The sequence below is a fragment of the Hypanus sabinus genome, chromosome 31, assembly GCF_030144855.1.
Source record: "Hypanus sabinus isolate sHypSab1 chromosome 31, sHypSab1.hap1, whole genome shotgun sequence".
Classification (NCBI taxonomy): Eukaryota; Metazoa; Chordata; class Chondrichthyes; order Myliobatiformes; family Dasyatidae; genus Hypanus; species Hypanus sabinus.
Window position 1 is genome coordinate 3,561,447 of NC_082736.1, and position 19,407 is coordinate 3,580,853.

General features: G+C 53.7%; 1 protein-coding gene across 1 annotated transcript in view; it reads right to left on the reverse strand.

The window, feature by feature from the left end:
* Window positions 1-3,183: 3,183 nt before the first annotated feature.
* The window catches only part of ppp2r5b (protein phosphatase 2, regulatory subunit B', beta), a 118,284-nt gene continuing 102,060 nt past the window's right edge, over window positions 3,184-19,407 (reverse strand). Inside the window, exons 8-10 of the mRNA XM_059954823.1 lie at window positions 18,214-18,354; window positions 16,742-16,843; window positions 3,184-4,652 (exon numbers count right to left, since the gene is read on the reverse strand). Coding sequence (XP_059810806.1) covers window positions 4,523-4,652; window positions 16,742-16,843; window positions 18,214-18,354 — 373 coding nt within the window. The 3' untranslated portion in view covers window positions 3,184-4,522. The remainder of the gene's footprint in view (window positions 4,653-16,741; window positions 16,844-18,213; window positions 18,355-19,407) is intronic.

The window sequence follows — 19,407 nt, forward strand, 5'->3', positions numbered from 1 at the left end:
GGGTGGGGTAGTCCACACTCACACGGACTCAGTGGGTGGGTCGGGGAGATTTACTGGGGTGAGCTGTCGGAGACAAAAATGGGACCAGGATAGTGGGTCGGCACTAAATTCACAGAGTGACGAGGTCGATCAACACCGGGGTACGGTACCGGTGGGGACGGGTCCGTCGCTGTGTGACACCGGGGTACAGTACCGGTGGGGACGGGTCCGTCGCTGTGTGACACCGGGGTACAGTACCGGTGGGGACGGGTCCGTCACTGTGTGACACCAGGGTACAGTACCGGTGGGGACGGGTCCGTCACTGTATTACACCGGGGTACGGTACCGGTGGAGACGGGTCCGTCACTGTGTGACACCGGGGTACGGTACCGGTGGAGACGGGTCCGTCACTGTGTGACACCGGGGTACAGTACCGGTGGGGACGGGTCCGTCACTGTATTACACCGGGGTACGGTACCGGTGGGGACGAGTCCGTCTCTGTGTGACACCGGGGTACAGTACCGGTGGGGACGGGTCCGTCACTGTGTGACACCGGGGTACGGTACCGGTGGGGACGGCTCCGTCGCTGTGTGACACCGGGTTACGGTACCGGTGGGGACGGGTCCGTCGCTGTGTGACACCGGGGTACGGTACCGGTGGGGACGGGTCCGTCACTGTGTGATACCGGGGTACGGTACCGGCGGGGACGAGTCCGTCACTGTGTGATACCGGGGTACGGTACCGGTGGGGACGGGTCCGTCACTGTATTACACCGGGGTACGGTACCGGTGGGGATGGGTCCGTCACTGTGTGACACCGGGGTACGGTACCGGCGGGGACGAGTCCGTCACTGTGTGATACCGGGGTACGGTACCGGTGGGGACGGGTCCGTCACTGACACCGGGGTACGGTACCGGTGGGGACGGGTCCGTCACATGGGGACGGGTCCGTCACTGACACCGGGGTACGGTACCGGTGGGGACGGGTCCGTCACTGACACCGGGGTACGGTACCGGTGGGGACGGGTCCGTCACTGTGTGACACCGGGGTACGGTACCGGCGGGGACGGGTCCGTCACTGTGTGACACCGGGGTACGGTACCGGCGGGGACGGGTCTGTCACTGTGTGACACCGGGGTACGGTACCGGTGGGGACGGGTCCGTCGCTGTGACACCGGGGTACGGTACCGGTGAGGACGAGTCCGTCACTGTGTGATACCGGGGTACGGTACCGGTGGGGACGGGTCCGTCACTGTGTGATACCGGGGTACGGTACCAGTGGGGACGGGTCCGTCACTATGTGATACCGGGATACGGTACCGGTGGGGACGGGTCCGTCACTGTGACACCGGGGTACGGTACCGGTGGGGACGGGTCCGTCACTGTGACACCGGGGTACGGTACCGGTGGGGACGGGTCCGTCGCTGTGTGATACCGGGGTACGGTACCGGTGGGGACGGGTCCGTCGCTGTGTGACACCGGGGTACGGTACCGGTGGGGACGGGTCCGTCGCTGTGTGACACCGGGGTACGGTACCGGTGGGGACGGGTCCGTCACATGGGGACGGGTCCGTCACTGACACCGGGGTACGGTACCGGTGGGGACGGGTCCGTCACATGGGGACGGGTCCGTCACTGACACCGGGGTACGGTACCGGTGGGGACGGGTCCGTCACTGTATTACACTGGGATACGGTACCGGTGGGGACGGGTCCGTCACTGTGTGACACCGGGGTACGGTACCGGCGGGGACGGGTCCGTCACTGTGTGACACTGGGGTACGGTACCGGCGGGGACGGGTCCGTCACTGTGTGACACCGGGGTACGGTACCGGCGGGGACGGGTCTGTCACTGTGTGACACCGGGGTACGGTACCGGTGGGGACGAGTCCGTCCCTCTGACACCGGGTTAAGGTACCGGTGGGGACGAGTCCGTCACTGTGTGACACCGGGGTACGGTACCGGTGGGGACGGGTCTGTCACTGTGACACCGGGGTACGGTACCGGTGGGGACGGGTCCGTCACTGTGACACCGGGGTACGGTACCGGTGGGGACGGGTCCGTCACTGTGACACCGGGGTACGGTACCGGTGGGGACGGGTCCGTCACTGACACCGGGGTACGGTACCGGTGGGGACGGGTCCGTCGCTGTGTGATACCGGGGTACGGTACCGGTGGGGACGGGTCCGTCGCTGTGTGATACCGGGGTACGGTACCAGTGGGGACGGGTCCGTCGCTGTGTGACACCGGGGTACGGTACCGGTGGGGACGGGTCCGTCGCTGTGTGACACCGGGGTACGGTACCGGTGGGGACGGGTCCGTCGCTGTGTGACACCGGGGTACGGTACCGGTGGGGACGGGTCCGTCGCTGTGTGACACCGGGGTACGGTACCGGTGGGGACGGGTCTGTCACTGTATTACACCGGGGTACGGTACCGGTGGGGACGGGTCCGTCACTGTGTGACACCGGGGTACGGTACCGGTGGGGACGGGTCCGTCACTGTGTGACACCGGGGTACGGTACCGGTGGGGACGGGTCCGTCACTGTGTGACACCGGGGTACGGTACCGGTGGGGACGGGTCCGTCACTGTATTACACTGGGGTACGGTACCGGTGGGGACGGGTCCGTCACTGTATTACACCGGGGTACGGTACCGGTGGGGACGGGTCCGTCACTGTGTGACACCGGGGTACGGTACCGGTGGGGACGGGTCCGTCACTGTGTGACACCGGGGTACGGTACCGGTGGGGACGGGTCCGTCACTGTATTACACCGGGGTACGGTACCGGTGGGGACGGGTCCGTCACTGTGTGACACCGGGGTACGGTACCGGTGGGGACGGGTCCGTCACTGTGTGACACCGGGGTACGGTACCGGTGGGGACGGGTCCGTCGAGTCTCCTATCAACCTGTCAGGGAGCTGTGGACTCGGACGCCCAGACCAGACTGTGCACCAGGAGTGGGAATGGTGCCGAGGGTACGTAGAGGTGTTTGTGATGCTATGGGAGCTTGGGGCGCTGGGGTTGAGGTTCCTGTGTCCTCTGTGAGGAACTTGTACGCTGCAGTCTCCTCCCGCATCCGAAAGGTGGGCCATTTGCTCGGCCGTTGTCGATGGTCCCGTGGGTGGCAGCTCTAAGTGCCGGGGCCGCCGGCCGCCGCGACTCCGAATGTACACTCCCCGCACAAAAGGCAACGTGAGGCTGACGTTCAGTGTTTTGAAAGTTTATTGCACTCAACAGGAGCGAGGTGTGGGGGTCCCCAGCCTGTGAGGGGGCAGGACCTCGCTGTGGCAGAGTTGGGGGGGGGAGCTCGTCAGAAAGTGATTGCACTGGTGGACGTCGTCTGGGAAGGGGAGTGACATCAGGAGATGGGGTACGCGGTGCTGGAGACCGGAGGGTGGGGAGGGGTGGGAGCCGGTTCAGGTGACCTAACGCAGCTTTCCGCCTGCTGCCTGGAACCCCCCACCTCGCCGGTTGTGCCCAGCCTGCTGGCCGGGTCCCTGTGTGGAGGGAGAGCCAGTCACCTCGCCAGCCCAGCCGTGCCAACCCCCCACCCTGGGCTGGGGTGTCACTCCCCCTGGCGAGGGGGCAGCAGGTGCCTCGCCACCCCTGCCGCTGGGGGTGGGGTGCCCAGCCGGTGAGAAAGGCAGTGAGATCCGGACAGCGCTCCGGACTCGGGACGTGACGTGGCGGAAAGGGACGGGATTTGAGCGAACAGGGTCAGCACCCGGACTCTCCCCGCCCTCGGATCCACCTCCAGGACCTCAACCCCAGGGCACCACCAATTTCAGAAGCTTGCCCCCTCGAGACTACCGTCCTCCCACCCCTCCGGCCATCTCCCAGACGGCCCATTTCTTCACCAAGGTCCTGGGTGCCACCTGCCCCTGCATTGGAACGAAACACGGTCCAACACCTCTCCCGCTCCCCTCATCTGGGGCAGGATGTTCACAGCTCACTGACCCCTTTCCCTGTCCCATCTCCCCACCCGGGGGAAACTGATTGCCTCCCCACCTTCCCCCATATTAAGGGCAGAACCATCCCGCCTGCTCCCCGCTCCGCTCGTCCCCACTTCCCAGTGAAGGGTCCGGCTGGAGGGAGGGGCAGAGGCAGGGATGTCCGCCTCGCCTCCGGAAGAGGCAGGGGCGGTGCTGGCCGCGGGAAGGGACAGGCCGGGTGCGTGAGCTGTCCGTGGCAATGACCCTGACCAACACTGCCCAAGCAGAAGGTCCAATGTCCTTTACATCCACATGGGGCGATAGAGGGAGGGTGCAGGCGCGGAAAACACGGGGAAGAGGGTTAACATTCTGCATGAGGCGTTCTACTAGATAAATGTTTCAAATTACTGTTTTAGAAGATTCAAAATACATTTTCTCTCCTCCAGGAGGGGAGAGTGTCGTCTAGACATTTAACAAAGATTGCCAACGTATCTGGTGCAGAGCCCTGGAGCTCGCCAGCCGCTGTCACTGGACTGGGGAGACGGGATGGTTGAGGCAGGATCGGGGTGGGGGGGCACCTTTGCCTATCTGGTCACCCTGGCACTCGGCAACTAGTCGGGACAGTGGACACTCTGCCCGTTGTGAAGATCGTCTAGGCCCTCCAAACCCTTCATCTTCCTCAGCTGCAGGTCGTCCAGCCTCCGCCACAGCTCCTCCCGCTCCCGTTCTTTCTTGATCTCCCTGCAAAAACAAGGCAGCCATTTCAGGTCTCTGAGCGATCGGGCATGGGGCAGGCTGCACGGGACCCACTGGCCGAGGTACGTTCGCAGGCGCGCAAGGCGGCCGCTTCTCCAAGCAGAGTTCTGTGGGACGCAAAAGATCCTGCAGACGCCGAGAATTTGGGGCGACTCGTAAAAACACTGGAGGAACTCAGCCAGTCAGGGGGCATCGATGCTAAGGATTAAACAGTCGATGATATATACGTGCCTGAGATGTTGGCCCAGTATTGTGTAATTCTATGTGTCGCACTGTACTGCTGTCGTATAAAAAACAAATTCCCTGACGTGTGTGAGTGATGATAAACCTGATTCTGATCTGGGTCTCTATTGTGGACTGAGAGTGGGAAGGGGGCAGGGAGAGGGGAATCATGGTTGGGAAAAGGGGAAGGGAGAGGGGAGGGAGCGGGAAGCACCAGAGAGACATTCTGTAATGATCAATAAACCGATTGTTTGGAATCAAATGACCTTGCCTGGTGTCTCAGGGCTGGGTGTGTCTGTACCCACCCCTGTCACTCCTTCTCTGCCCCCTGTCCCACACCCCTCCCTCACCATTCCCAACATCCTTTGCTCCCACCAGATTCACAAACTCACTCTCCGCTCCACCTTGACAAATACAGGACTGTGCGAAAGTCATACACAGTGTGGAGTTGACCCTGACAACAAGATGGTCACATGGAAACGTATCTGAGCAGGGAGGTCAGCCTCCATGCAAAGGAACAGACAGTCGACATTTCAGTCTGAGACCCAACATCAGGACTGGAACGGAAGGGGGAAGATGGGGGGTGGGGGAGGGCAGGAGGATGGTTGGAAGGTGATGGGAGAAGCCAGCTGGGTGGAAGGGAAAGGGCCGGAGAGGAAGGAATCTGATAGGACTGGAGAGGAGCGTGGACCATCACACAAACTGTCAGTAGTCAAAGTGGTTTGTGCAGGGAGATCTAGACCCACAAACCTAACTGAGTGACTTTGAGAAGATGCTGGAGGGAAATGGACAGTCGACACTACAGGTCGAGACCCTTCCTCGGGGAGTTTGGCGGACTCGGTTGCCCGAGAGACACGAGAGTCAGCGGATGCTGCGGTCTGGAGCTGGAGGACCACAGCGGGTCAGGCAGCAACTGTGGAGGGGAATGGATGGTGCAGACGCTTCATCGGGATAGTGGTATCCACAGCAAACTCAGTCCAAATGGGCGAGGAGACCAGAGAACAGAATATCACAGGAAATGTCCCTCCACAGAAAATCCGACAAAAAGTAGTGGAGACGGCCCAATCCATCACAGGTAAAGCCCTCCCCACCACGGAGCACATCGACATGGAGCGTTGTCACAGGAAAGCAGCATCCATCATCAGGGACCCCCACCACACAGGACGTGCTCTCTTCTCACTGCTGTCATCAGGAAGGAGGTACAGTTGCCTCAGGTCCCACACCACCAGGTTCAGGAACAGTTATTACCCCTCAACCATCAGGCTCCTGAACCAGTGAGAATAACCTCAACTCTGAACTGATTCCATCGGGAAGGAGGTACAGGAGCCTCAGGTCCCACACCACCAGGTTCAGGAACAGTTATTACCCCTCAACCATCAGGCTCCTGAACCAGTGAGAATAACCTCAACTCTGAACTGATTCCATCGGGAAGGAGGTACAGGAGCCTCAGGTCCCACACCACCAGGTTCAGGAACAGTTAGTACCCCTCAACCTCCCCTAACCTTATCAATCTCTCAGATCTCCCTCTGTCTCTGTCTCCCCTAACCTTATCAATCTCTATCAGATCTCCCTCTGTCTCTCTCCCCTAACCTTATCAATCTCCATCAGATCTCCCTCTCTGTCACCCCTAACCTTACCAATCTCCATCAGATCTCCCTCTGACTGTTTCCCCTAACCTTATCAATCTCTATCAGATCTCCCTCTGTCTCTGTCTCCCCTAACCTTATCAATCTCTATCAGATCTCCCGTCTCTGTCTCCCCTAACCTTATCAATCTCTCTCAGATCTCCCTCTCTCTGTGTCCCCTGACCTTATCAATCTCTATCAGATCTCCCTCTGTCTCCGTCTCCCCTAACCTTATCAATCTCTATCAGATCTCCCTGTCTGTCTCCCCTAACCTTATCAATCTCTATCAGATCTCCCTCTGTCTCTCTCCCCTAACCTTATCAATCTCTATCAGATCTCCCTCTGTCTCTCCCCTAACCTTATCAATCTCCATCAGATCTCCCTCTCTGTCTCCCCTAACCTTATCAATCTCTCTCAGATCTCCCTCTCTCTGTGTCCCCTAACCTTATCAATCTCCAACAGATCTCCCTCTGTCTCTCTCCCCTAACCTTATCAATCTCTATCAGATCTCCCTCTGTCTCCCCTAACCTTATCAATCTCTATCAGATCTCCCTCTGTCTCTCTCCCCTAAACTTATCAATCTCTAACAGATCTCCCTCTGTCTCTCTCCCCTAACCTTATCAATCTCTATCAGATCTCCCTCTGTCTCCCCTAACCTTATCAATCTCTATCAGATCTCCCTCTGTCTCCCCTAACCTTATCAATCTCTATCAGATTTCCCTCTGTCTCTCTCCCCTAAACTTATCAATCTCTATCAGATCTCCCTCTGTCTCTCTCCCCTAACCTTATCAATCTCTCAGGTCTCCCTCTGTCTCCGTCTCCCCTAACCTTATCAATCTCTATCAGATCTCCCTCTGTCTCTGTCTCCCCTAACCTTATCAATCTCTATCAGATCTCCCTCTGTCTCTGTCTCCCCTAACCTTATCAATCTCTATCAGATCTCCCTCTGTCTCTCTCCCCTAACCTTATCAATCTCTATCAGATCTCCCTCTGTCTCTCTCCCCTAACCTTATCAATCCCTATCAGATCTCCCTCTGTCTCTCTCCCCTAACCTTATCAATCTCCATCAGATCTCCCTCTGTCTCTCTCCCCTAAACTTATCAATCTCCATCAGATCTCCCTCTGTCTCTCTCCCCTAACCTTATCAATCTCCATCAGATCTCCCTCTGTCTCTGTCTCCCCTAACCTTATCAATCTCTATCAGATCTCCCTCTGTCTCTCTCCCCTAACCTTATCAATCTGCATCAGATCTCCCTCTGTCTCCGTCTCCCCTAACCTTATCAATCTCTATCAGATCTCCCTCTGTCTCTGTCTCCCCTAACCTTATCAATCTCTATCAGATCTCCCTCTGTCTCTCTCCCCTAACCTTATCAATCTCTATCAGATCTCCCTCTGTCTCTCTCCCCTAACCTTATCAATCTCTATCAGATCTCCCTCTGTCTCCGTCTCCCCTAACCTTATCAATCTCTATCAGATCTCCCTCTGTCTCTCTCCCCTAACCTTATCAATCTCTATCAGATCTCCCTCTCTCTCTCCCCTAACCTTATCAATCTCTATCAGATCTCCCTCTGTCTCTCTCCCCTAACCTTATCAATCTCTATCAGATCTCCCTCTGTCTCTCTCCCCTAACCTTATCAATCTCTATCAGATCTCCCTCTGTCTCTCTCCCCTAACCTTATCAATCTCTATCAGATCTCCCTCTGTCTCTGTCTCCCCTAACCTTATCAATCTCTATCAGATCTCCCTCTGTCTCTCTCCCCTAACCTTATCAATCTCCATCAGATCTCCCTCTGTCTCTGTCTCCCCTAACCTTATCAATCTCTATCAGATCTCCCTCTGTCTCTCTCCCCTAACCTTATCAATCTCTATCAGATCTCCTTCTGTCTCTGTCTCCCCTAACCTTATCAATCTCTATCAGATCTCCCTCTGTCTCTCTCCCCTAACCTTATCAATCTCTATCAGATCTTCCTCTGTCTCTTTCCCCTAACCTTATCAATCTCCATCAGATCTCCCTCTGTCTCTCTCCCCTAACCTTATCAATCTCTATCAGATCTCCCTCTGTCTCTGTCTCCCCTAACCTTATCAATCTCTATCAGATTTCCCTCTGTCTCTCTCCCCTAACCTTATCAATCTCCATCAGATCTCCCTCTGTCTCTCTCCCCTAACCTTATCAATCTCTATCAGATCTCCCTCTGTCTCTGTCTCCCCTATCCTTATCAATCTCTATCAGATCTCCCTCTGTCTCTCTCCCCTAACCTTATCAATCTCCATCAGATCTCCCTCTGTCTCTCTCCCCTAACCTTATCAATCTCTATCAGATCTCCCTCTGTCTCTGTCTCCCCTAACCTTATCAATCTCTATCAGATCTCCCTCTGTCTCTCTCCCCTAACCTTATCAATCTCCATCAGATCTCCCTCTGTCTCTCTCCCCTAAACTTATCAATCTCCATCAGATCTCCCTCTGTCTCCGTCTCCCCTAACCTTATCAATCTCTATCAGATCTCCCTCTGTCTCCCCTAACCTTATCAATCTCTATCAGATCTCCCTCTGTCTCTGTCTCCCCTAACCTTATCAATCTCTATCAGATCTCCCTCTGTCTCTCTCCCCTAACCTTATCAATCTCCATCAGATCTCCCTCTGTCTCTCTCCCCTAAACTTATCAATCTCTATCAGATCTCCCTCTGTCTCTCTCCCCTAACCTTATCAATCTCTATCAGATCTCCCTCTGTCTCTCTCCCCTAACCTTATCAATCTCTATCAGATCTCCCTCTGTCTCTCTCCCCTAACCTTATCAATCTCTATCAGATCTCCCTCTGTCTCCGTCTCCCCTAACCTTATCAATCTCTATCAGGTCTCCCTCTGTCTCCGTCTCCCCTAACCTTATCAATCTCTATCAGATCTCCCTCTGTCTCTCTCCCCTAACCTTATCAATCTCTATCAGATCTCCCTGTCTGTCTCCCCTAACCTTATCAATCTCTATCAGATCTCCCTCTGACTCCGTCTCCCCTAACCTTATCAATCTCTATCAGATCTCCCTGTCTGTCTCCCCTAACCTTATCAATCTCTATCAGATCTCCCTGTCTGTCTCCCCTAACCTTATCAATCTCTATCAGATCTCCCTCTGTCTCCGTCTCCCCTAACCTTATCAATCTCTATCAGATCTCCCTGTCTGTCTCCCCTAACCTTATCAATCTCTATCAGATCTCCCTCTGTCTCTCTCCCCTAACCTTATCAATCTCTATCAGATCTCCCTCTGTCTCTCTCCCCTAACCTTATCAATCTCTATCAGACCTCCCTCTGTCTCCGTCTCCCCTAACCTTATCAATCTCTATCAGATCTCCCTCTGTCTCTGTCTCCCCTAACCTTATCAATCTCTATCAGATCTCCCTCTGTCTCTCTCCCCTAACCTTATCAATCTCCATCAGATCTCCCTCTGTCTCTCTCCCCTAAACTTATCAATCTCCATCAGATCTCCCTCTGTCTCTGTCTCCCCTAACCTTATCAATCTCTATCAGATCTCCCTCTGTCTCTCTCCCCTAACCTTATCAATCTCCATCAGATCTCCCTCTGTCTCTCTCCCCTAAACTTATCAATCTCCATCAGATCTCCCTCTGTCTCTGTCTCCCCTAACCTTATCAATCTCTATCAGATCTCCCTCTGTCTCTCTCCCCTAACCTTATCAATCTCTATCAGATCTCCCTCTGTCTCCCCTAACCTTATCAATCTCTATCAGATCTCCCTCTGTCTCTGTCTCCCCTAACCTTATCAATCTCTATCAGATCTCCCTCTGTCTCTCTCCCCTAACCTTATCAATCTCCATCAGATCTCCCTCTGTCTCTCTCCCCTAAACTTATCAATCTCCATCAGATCTCCCTCTGTCTCTGTCTCCCCTAACCTTATCAATCTCTATCAGATCTCCCTCTGTCTCTCTCCCCTAACCTTATCAATCTCTATCAGATCTCCCTCTGTCTCCCCTAACCTTATCAATCTCTATCAGATCTCCCTCTGTCTCTCTCCCCTAAACTTATCAATCTCTAACAGATCTCCCTCTGTCTCTCTCCCCTAACCTTATCAATCTCTATCAGATCTCCCTCTGTCTCCCCTAACCTTATCAATCTCTATCAGATCTCCCTCTGTCTCCCCTAACCTTATCAATCTCTATCAGATTTCCCTCTGTCTCTCTCCCCTAAACTTATCAATCTCTATCAGATCTCCCTCTGTCTCTCTCCCCTAACCTTATCAATCTCTCAGGTCTCCCTCTGTCTCCGTCTCCCCTAACCTTATCAATCTCTATCAGATCTCCCTCTGTCTCTGTCTCCCCTAACCTTATCAATCTCTATCAGATCTCCCTCTGTCTCTGTCTCCCCTAACCTTATCAATCTCTATCAGATCTCCCTCTGTCTCTGTCTCCCCTAACCTTATCAATCACTATCAGATCTCCCTCTGTCTCTCTCCCCTAACCTTATCAATCTCTATCAGATCTCCCTCTGTCTCTCTCCCCTAACCTTATCAATCTCTATCAGATCTCCCTCTGTCTCCGTCTCCCCTAACCTTATCAATCTCTATCAGGTCTCCCTCTGTCTCCGTCTCCCCTAACCTTATCAATCTCTATCAGATCTCCCTCTGTCTCTCTCCCCTAACCTTATCAATCTCTATCAGATCTCCCTGTCTGTCTCCCCTAACCTTATCAATCTCTACCAGATCTCCCTCTGTCTCCGTCTCCCCTAACCTTATCAATCTCTATCAGATCTCCCTCTGTCTCTGTCTCCCCTAACCTTATCAATCTCTATCAGATCTCCCTCTGTCTCTCTCCCCTAACCTTATCAATCTCTATCAGATCTCCCTCTGTCTCTCTCCCCTAACCTTATCAATCTCTATCAGATCTCCCTCTGTCTCCGTCTCCCCTAACCTTATCAATCTCTATCAGATCTCCCTCTGTCTCCGTCTCCCCTAACCTTATAAATCTCTATCAGATCTCCCTCTGTCTCTCTCCCCTAACCTTATCAATCTCTATCAGATCTCCCTCTGTCTCCGTCTCCCCTAACCTTATCAATCTCTATCAGATCTCCCTCTCTCTCTCCCCTAACCTTATCAATCTCTATCAGATCTCCCTCTGTCTCTCTCCCCTAACCTTATCAATCTCTATCAGATCTCCCTCTGTCTCTCTCCCCTAACCTTATCAATCTCTATCAGATCTCCCTCTGTCTCTCTCCCCTAACCTTATCAATCTCTATCAGATCTCCCTCTGTCTCTGTTTCCCCTAACATCAATCTCTATCAGATCTCCCTCTGTCTCTCTCCCCTAAACTTATCAATCTCCATCAGATCTCCCTCTGTCTCTGTCTCCCCTAACCTTATCAATCTCTATCAGATCTCCCTCTGTCTCTCTCCCCTAACCTTATCAATCTCTATCAGATCTCCCTCTGTCTCACTCCCCTAACCTTATCAATCTCTATCAGATCTCCCTCTGTCTCTCTCCCCTAACCTTATCAATCTCTATCAGATCTCCCTCTGTCTCTCTCCCCTAACCTTATCAATCTCTCAGATCTCCCTCTGTCTCTCTCCCCTAACCTTATCAATCTCTATCAGATCTCCCTCTGTCTCTCTCCCAAAACCTTATCAATCTCTATCAGATCTTCCTCTGTCTCTCTCCCCTAACCTTATCAATCTCCATCAGATCTCCCTCTGTCTCTCTCCCCTAACCTTATCAATCTCTATCAGATCTCCCTCTGTCTCTGTCTCCCCTAACCTTATCAATCTCTATCAGATTTCCCTCTGTCTCTCTCCCCTAACCTTATCAATCTCCATCAGATCTCCCTCTGTCTCTCTCCCCTAACCTTATCAATCTCTATCAGATCTCCCTCTGTCTCTGTCTCCCCTATCCTTATCAATCTCTATCAGATCTCCCTCTGTCTATCTCCCCTAACCTTATCAATCTCCATCAGATCTCCCTCTGTCTCTCTCCCCTAACCTTATCAATCTCTATCAGATCTCCCTCTGTCTCTGTCTCCCCTAACCTTATCAATCTCTATCAGATCTCCCTCTGTCTCTCTCCCCTAACCTTATCAATCTCCATCAGATCTCCCTCTGTCTCTCTCCCCTAAACTTATCAATCTCCATCAGATCTCCCTCTGTCTCTGTCTCCCCTAACCTTATCAATCTCTATCAGATCTCCCTCTGTCTCTCTCCCCTAACCTTATCAATCTCCATCAGATCTCCCTCTGTCTCTCTCCCCTAAACTTATCAATCTCCATCAGATCTCCCTCTGTCTCTGTCTCCCCTAACCTTATCAATCTCTATCAGATCTCCCTCTGTCTCTCTCCCCTAACCTTATCAATCTCTATCAGATCTCCCTCTGTCTCCCCTAACCTTATCAATCTCTATCAGATCTCCCTCTGTCTCTCTCCCCTAAACTTATCAATCTCTATCAGATCTCCCTCTGTCTCTCTCCCCTAACCTTATCAATCTCTATCAGGTCTCCCTCTGTCTCCGTCTCCCCTAACCTTATCAATCTCTATCAGATCTCCCTCTGTCTCTGTCTCCCCTAACCTTATCAATCTCTATCAGATCTCCCTCTGTCTCTGTCTCCCCTAACCTTATCAATCTCTATCAGATCTCCCTCTGTCTCTGTCTCCCCTAACCTTATCAATCTCTATCAGATCTCCCTCTGTCTCTCTCCCCTAACCTTATCAATCTCTATCAGATCTCCCTCTGTCTCTCTCCCCTAACCTTATCAATCTCTATCAGATCTCCCTCTGTCTCCGTCTCCCCTAACCTTATCAATCTCTATCAGGTCTCCCTCTGTCTCCGTCTCCCCTAACCTTATCAATCTCTATCAGATCTCCCTCTGTCTCTCTCCCCTAACCTTATCAATCTCTATCAGATCTCCCTGTCTGTCTCCCCTAACCTTATCAATCTCTATCAGATCTCCCTCTGTCTCCGTCTCCCCTAACATCAATCTCTATCAGATCTCCCTGTCTGTCTCCCCTAACCTTATCAATCTCTATCAGATCTCCTTCTGTCTCTCTCCCCTAACCTTATCAATCTCTATCAGATCTCCCTCTGTCTCTCTCCCCTAACCTTATCAATCTCTATCAGATCTCCCTCTGTCTCCGTCTCCCCTAACCTTATCAATCTCTATCAGATCTCCCTCTGTCTCCGTCTCCCCTAACCTTATAAATCTCTATCAGATCTCCCTCTGTCTCTCTCCCCTAACCTTATCAATCTCTATCAGATCTCCCTCTGTCTCCGTCTCCCCTAACCTTATCAATCTCTATCAGATCTCCCTCTCTCTCTCCCCTAACCTTATCAATCTCTATCAGATCTCCCTCTGTCTCTCTCCCCTAACCTTATCAATCTCTATCAGATCTCCCTCTGTCTCTCTCCCCTAACCTTTTCAATCTCTATCAGATCTCCCTCTGTCTCTGTTTCCCCTAACATCAATCTCTATCAGATCTCCCTCTGTCTCTCTCCCCTAAACTTATCAATCTCCATCAGATCTCCCTCTGTCTCTGTCTCCCCTAACCTTATCTCTATCAGATCTCCCTCTGTCTCTCTCCCCTAACCTTATCAATCTCTATCAGATCTCCCTCTGTCTCACTCCCCTAACCTTATCAATCTCTATCAGATCTCCCTCTGTCTCTCTCCCCTAACCTTATCAATCTCTATCAGATCTCCCTCTGTCTCTCTCCCCTAACCTTATCAATCTCTATCAGATCTCCCTCTGCCGCACCAGAGAGAAAACAACCAAGTTATCCCTATGAAGGGCCTCGGCTCGAAATGCTGATCGTTTATCCCTCTCAATATCCGCTTACTCTGTTGAATTCCTCCAGCATTTTGCCTATGTTTTTAAAGTGTTCAAACCTGCTAGTGAAACCTATCAAATGGTGAAAGGCCTTGATAGAGTGGTTGTGGAGAGGATGTTTCCTATAGTGGGGGAGTCTAGGACCAGAGGACACAGGTAGAGTGAATGTGGATAGGATGTTTCCCATAGTGGGGGAGTCTAGGACCAGAGGACACAGATAGAGTGAATGTGGAGAGGATGTTTCCTATAGTGGGGGAGTCTAGGACCAGAGGACATAGATAGAGTGGATGTGGAGAGGATGTTTCCTATAGTGGGGAAGTCTAGGACCAGAGGACAGATAGAGTGGATGTGGAGAGGATGTTTCCTATAGTGGGGGAGTCTGGGACCAGAGGACACTGATAGAGTGGATGTGGAGAGGATGTTTCCTATAGTGGGGGAGTCTGGGACCAGAGGACACAGATAGAGTGGCTGTGGAGAGGATGTTTCCTATAGTGGGGGAGTCTGGGACCAGAGGACACAGATAGTGTGGACGTGGAGAGGATGTTTCCTACAGTGGGGGAGTCTCGGACCAGAGGACACAGACAGAGTGGATGTGGAGAGGATGTTTCCTATAGTGGGGGAGTCTGGGACCAGAGGACACAGATAGAGTGGATGTGGAGAGTATGTTTCCTATAGTGGGGGAGTCTAGGACCAGAGGACACAGATAGAGTGGATGTGGAGAGGATGTTTCCTATAGTGGGGGAGTCTGGGACCAGAGGACACAGATAGAGTGGATGTGGAGAGTATGTTTCCTATAGTGGGGGAGTCTAGGACCAGAGGACACAGATAGAGTGGATGTGGAGAGGATGTTTCCTATAGTGGGGGAGTCTCGGACCAGAGGACACAGATAGAGTGGATGTGGAGAGGATGTTTCCTATAGTGGGGGAGTCTGGGACCAGAGGACACAGATAGAGTGGATGTGGAGAGTATGTTTCCTATAGTGGGGGAGTCTAGGACCAGAGGACACAGATAGAGTGGATGTGGAGAGGATGTTTCCTATAGTGGGGGAGTCTAGGACCAGAGGACACAGATAGAGTGGATGTGGAGAGGATGTTTCCTACAGTGGGGGAGTCTAGGACCAGAGGACACAGATAGAGTGGCTGTGGAGAGGATGTTTCCTATAGTGGGGGAGTCTGGGACCAGAGGACACAGATAGAGTGGCTGTGGAGAGGATGTTTCCTATAGTGGGGGAGTCTGGGACCAGAGGACACAGAGAGAGTGGACGTGGAGAGGATGTTTCCTACAGTGGGGGAGTCTCAGACCAGAGGACACAGATAGAGTGGATGTGGAGAGGATGTTTCCTATAGTGGGGGAGTCTGGGACCAGAGGACACAGATAGAGTGGATGTGGAGAGTATGTTTCCTATAGTGGGGGAGTCTAGGACCAGTGGACACAGATAGAGTGGATGTGGAGAGGATGTTTCCTATAGTGGGGGAGTCTAGGACCAGAGGACACAGATAGAGTGGCTGTGGAGAGGATGTTTCCTACAGTGGGGGAGTCTAGGACCAGAGGACACAGATAGAGTGGCTGTGGAGAGGATGTTTCCTACAGTGGGGGAGTCTAGGACCACAGATAGAGTGGATGTGGAGAGGATGTTTCCTGCAGTGGGGGAGTCTAGGACCAGAGGACACAGGTAGAGTGGATTTGGAGAGGATGTTTCCTATAGTGGGGGTGTCTAGGACCAGAGGACACAGATAGAGTGCATGTGGAGAGGATGTTTCCTATAGTGGGGGAGTCTAGGACCAGAGGACACAGATAGAGTGGATGTGGAGAGGATGTTTCCTATAGTGGGGGAGTCTAGGACCAGAGGACACAGATAGAGTGGATGTGGAGAGGATGTTTCCTATAGTGGGGGAGTCTAGGACCAGAGGACACAGATAGAGTGGATGTGGAGAGAATGTTTCCTACAGTGGGGGTGTCTGGGACCAGAGGACACAGATAGAGTGGATGTGGAGAGGATGTTTCCTATAGTGGGGGAGTCTGGGACCAGAGGACACAGATAGAGTGGATGTGGAGAGGATGTTTCCTATAGCGGGGGAGTCTAGGACCAGAGGACACAGATAGAGTGGATGTGGAGAGGATGTTTCCTATAGTGGGGCAGTCTAGGACCAGAGGACACAGGTAGAGTGGATTTGGAGAGGATGTTTCCCATATTGTGGGGGTGGGGGGCCGAATGATGGAATGTGGGGTCAGGTAGAAACTGGGTGGTGAATATTTGTGTGGATTCGGAGCACCGCCTCACGTTTTCCTTGTCTGCCTCTGTAACACAAATGACGGACTGAATAGTTTCTTCATTTGTTCTTGTGTTTGAACTTGTGAGCGGTACGTTCCCTTCCCCACCACCCTCAACCCTTCTGGACAATGAGGATGCCAGGGCTGGCCGTACCTCTGCCTGTCCACCTTGTAGGATGCTGTCAGCTCGTCAAACAGGGTGCTGTTCATCTCCATGAAGGTCTTCAGCACGTTGTAGATGAGGGAGACGATTGTCCTGTGGAGACAAGTGGAGTCCAGCTCAGAGCACACATGGCATCTCCCCGCAGAGCTGGACAGAGTTTCGTCGGTATCAATGTGTGGTTGGGGAGGCCTGCAGGTTTCGTCAGCCAGGATCTCCCAGAGGGAGAGACCCAGTTACTCAGGGGCCATCTCTCAACAGGGGAAACTCAGCGAGTGCCATTGTCTGCAAAACGACCCTGCAGAGGGGCAGTGCAGACAGTGGGACCGCAGAGAGAAAGAGGAGAGAGAGTAGTGGAGCGAGACAGCGAGAAAAAGAGAGATAGAGAGAGGGAGAGAGAGTGGTGGAGCGAGAGAGGGAGAAAAAGAGAGATAGAGAGAGGGAGAGAGAGTGAGAGAGGAGGGAGAGGGAGAGAGAGTGGTGGAGCGAGAGAGGGAGAAAAAGAGGGAGAGAGAGAGTGAGAGAGGAGGGAGAGGGAGAGAGTGGTGGAGCGAGAGAGGGAGAAAAAAGAGAGAGATAGAGGGGGAGAGAGAGTGAGAGGGAGACAGGGGAGGGAGAGGTGAGAGAGAGACGGGCAGAGTGGTGGAGTGAGAGAGTGAGAAAAAGAGAGATGGGGGAGAGAGAGTGAGCGGGTGAGAGATAGAGAGAGAGGGAGGGAGGGAGAGGGGCAGTGGGAGGGGCAGACAGTGAGTGCAGGTGACGGCAGAAGGTCCCCAGAGACAGAGGAACCCAGACAGAACCACTGTTGGTAGGGATGATTCCAGAATTGATGGGAGGAGACCAGAAAGTGCCAGTGTTTTCAGCGGATTTACCCCCAAAGAACCAGCAGGGGCCGGGAAATGCCAGGGGGCCAGTGATTCAGAGCGGCGGGAGGCAGGAACTCACTGGTTCCAGTGATTCAGAGCGGCGGGAGGCAGGTACTCACTGGTTCCAGTGATTCTGAGCGGCGGGAGGCAGGTACTCACTGGTTCCAGTGATTCTGAGCGGCGGGAGGCAGGAACTCACTGGTTCCAGTGATTCCGAGCGGCGGGAGGCAGGAACTCACTGGTTCCAGTGATTCCGAGCGGCGGGAGGCAGGTACTCACTGGTTCCAGTGATTCAGAGCGGCGGGAGGCAGGTACTCACTGGTTCCAGTGATTCAGAGCGGCGGGAGGCAGGAACTCACTGGTTCCAGTGATTCAGAGCGGCGGGAGGCAGGAACTCACTGGTTCCAGTGATTCCGAGCGGCGGGAGGCAGGAACTCACTGGTTCCAGTGATTCCGAGCGGCGGGAGGCAGGTACTCACTGGTTCCAGTGATTCAGAGCGGCGGGAGGCAGGAACTCACTGGTTCCAGTGATTCCGAGCGGCGGGGAGGCAGGTACTCACTGGTTCCAGTGATTCAGAGCGGCGGGAGGCAGGTACTCACTGGTTCCAGTGTTCCTTGGAGACTCGGTATAACGTTCCGAACATGATGGGCAGGATCCCCTGGCAGTTCTCCTCGATCAGACTCAGGATGTACTCATTGTTCCAGAAATACAGGGCCCGCTCCGCCACCTGCAGAGACAGACAGGGGGCCGTCCGTCAGAGACACGGACCGCCGGACCCTCTCCCCTCTCTCCATCCCCTCCCCTCCACCTCACTCTCACACCATCACCTCCCCTCCACCTCACTCTCACACCATCACCTCCCCTCCACCTCACTCTCACACCATCACCTCCCCTCCACCTCACTCTCACACCATCACCTCCCCTCCACCTCACTCTCACACCACCTCCCCTCCACCTCACTCTCACACCATCACCTCCCCTCCACCTCACTCTCTCCATCCCCTCCCCTCCACCTCACTCTCACACCAACACCTCCCCTCCACCTCACTCTCACACCATCACCTCCCCTCCACCTCACTCTCACTCCATCATCTCCCCTCCAACTCACTCCATCATCACCCCTCCACCTCACTCTCACTCCATCACCTCCCCGCCACCTCACTCACACTCCACCTCCCCGCCACCTCACTCACACTCCATCACATCTCCTCCACCTCACTCACACTCCCACATCTCCTCCACCTCACTCTCACTCCATCACCACCCCTCCACCTCACTCTCACTCCATCACCTCACCTCCACCTCACACTCACTCCATCACCTCCCCTCCACCTCACTCTCACTCCATCACCTCTCCTCCACCTCACTCTCACTCCATCACCTCCCCTCCACCTCACTCACTCCATCACCTCCCCGCCACCTCACTCTCACTCCATCACCTCCCCTCCACCTCACTCTTACTCCATCACCTCCCCTCCACCTCACTCTCACTCCATCACCTCCCTGCCACCTCAATCTCACTCCATCACCTCCCCACCACCTCACTCTCACTCCATCACCTCCCCTCCACCTCACTCGATCACCTCCCCTCCACCTCACCCTCCCTCCATCACCTCCCCTCCACCTCACTCACACTCCATCACCTCCCCTCTACCTCACTCTCACTTCACCACCCCACCACCTCACTCTGACTCCATCACCTCCCTCCACCTCACACACTCCATCACCTCCCATCTCCCTCACTCCATCACCTCCCCTCCACCTCACACACTCCATCACCTCCCCTCCACCTC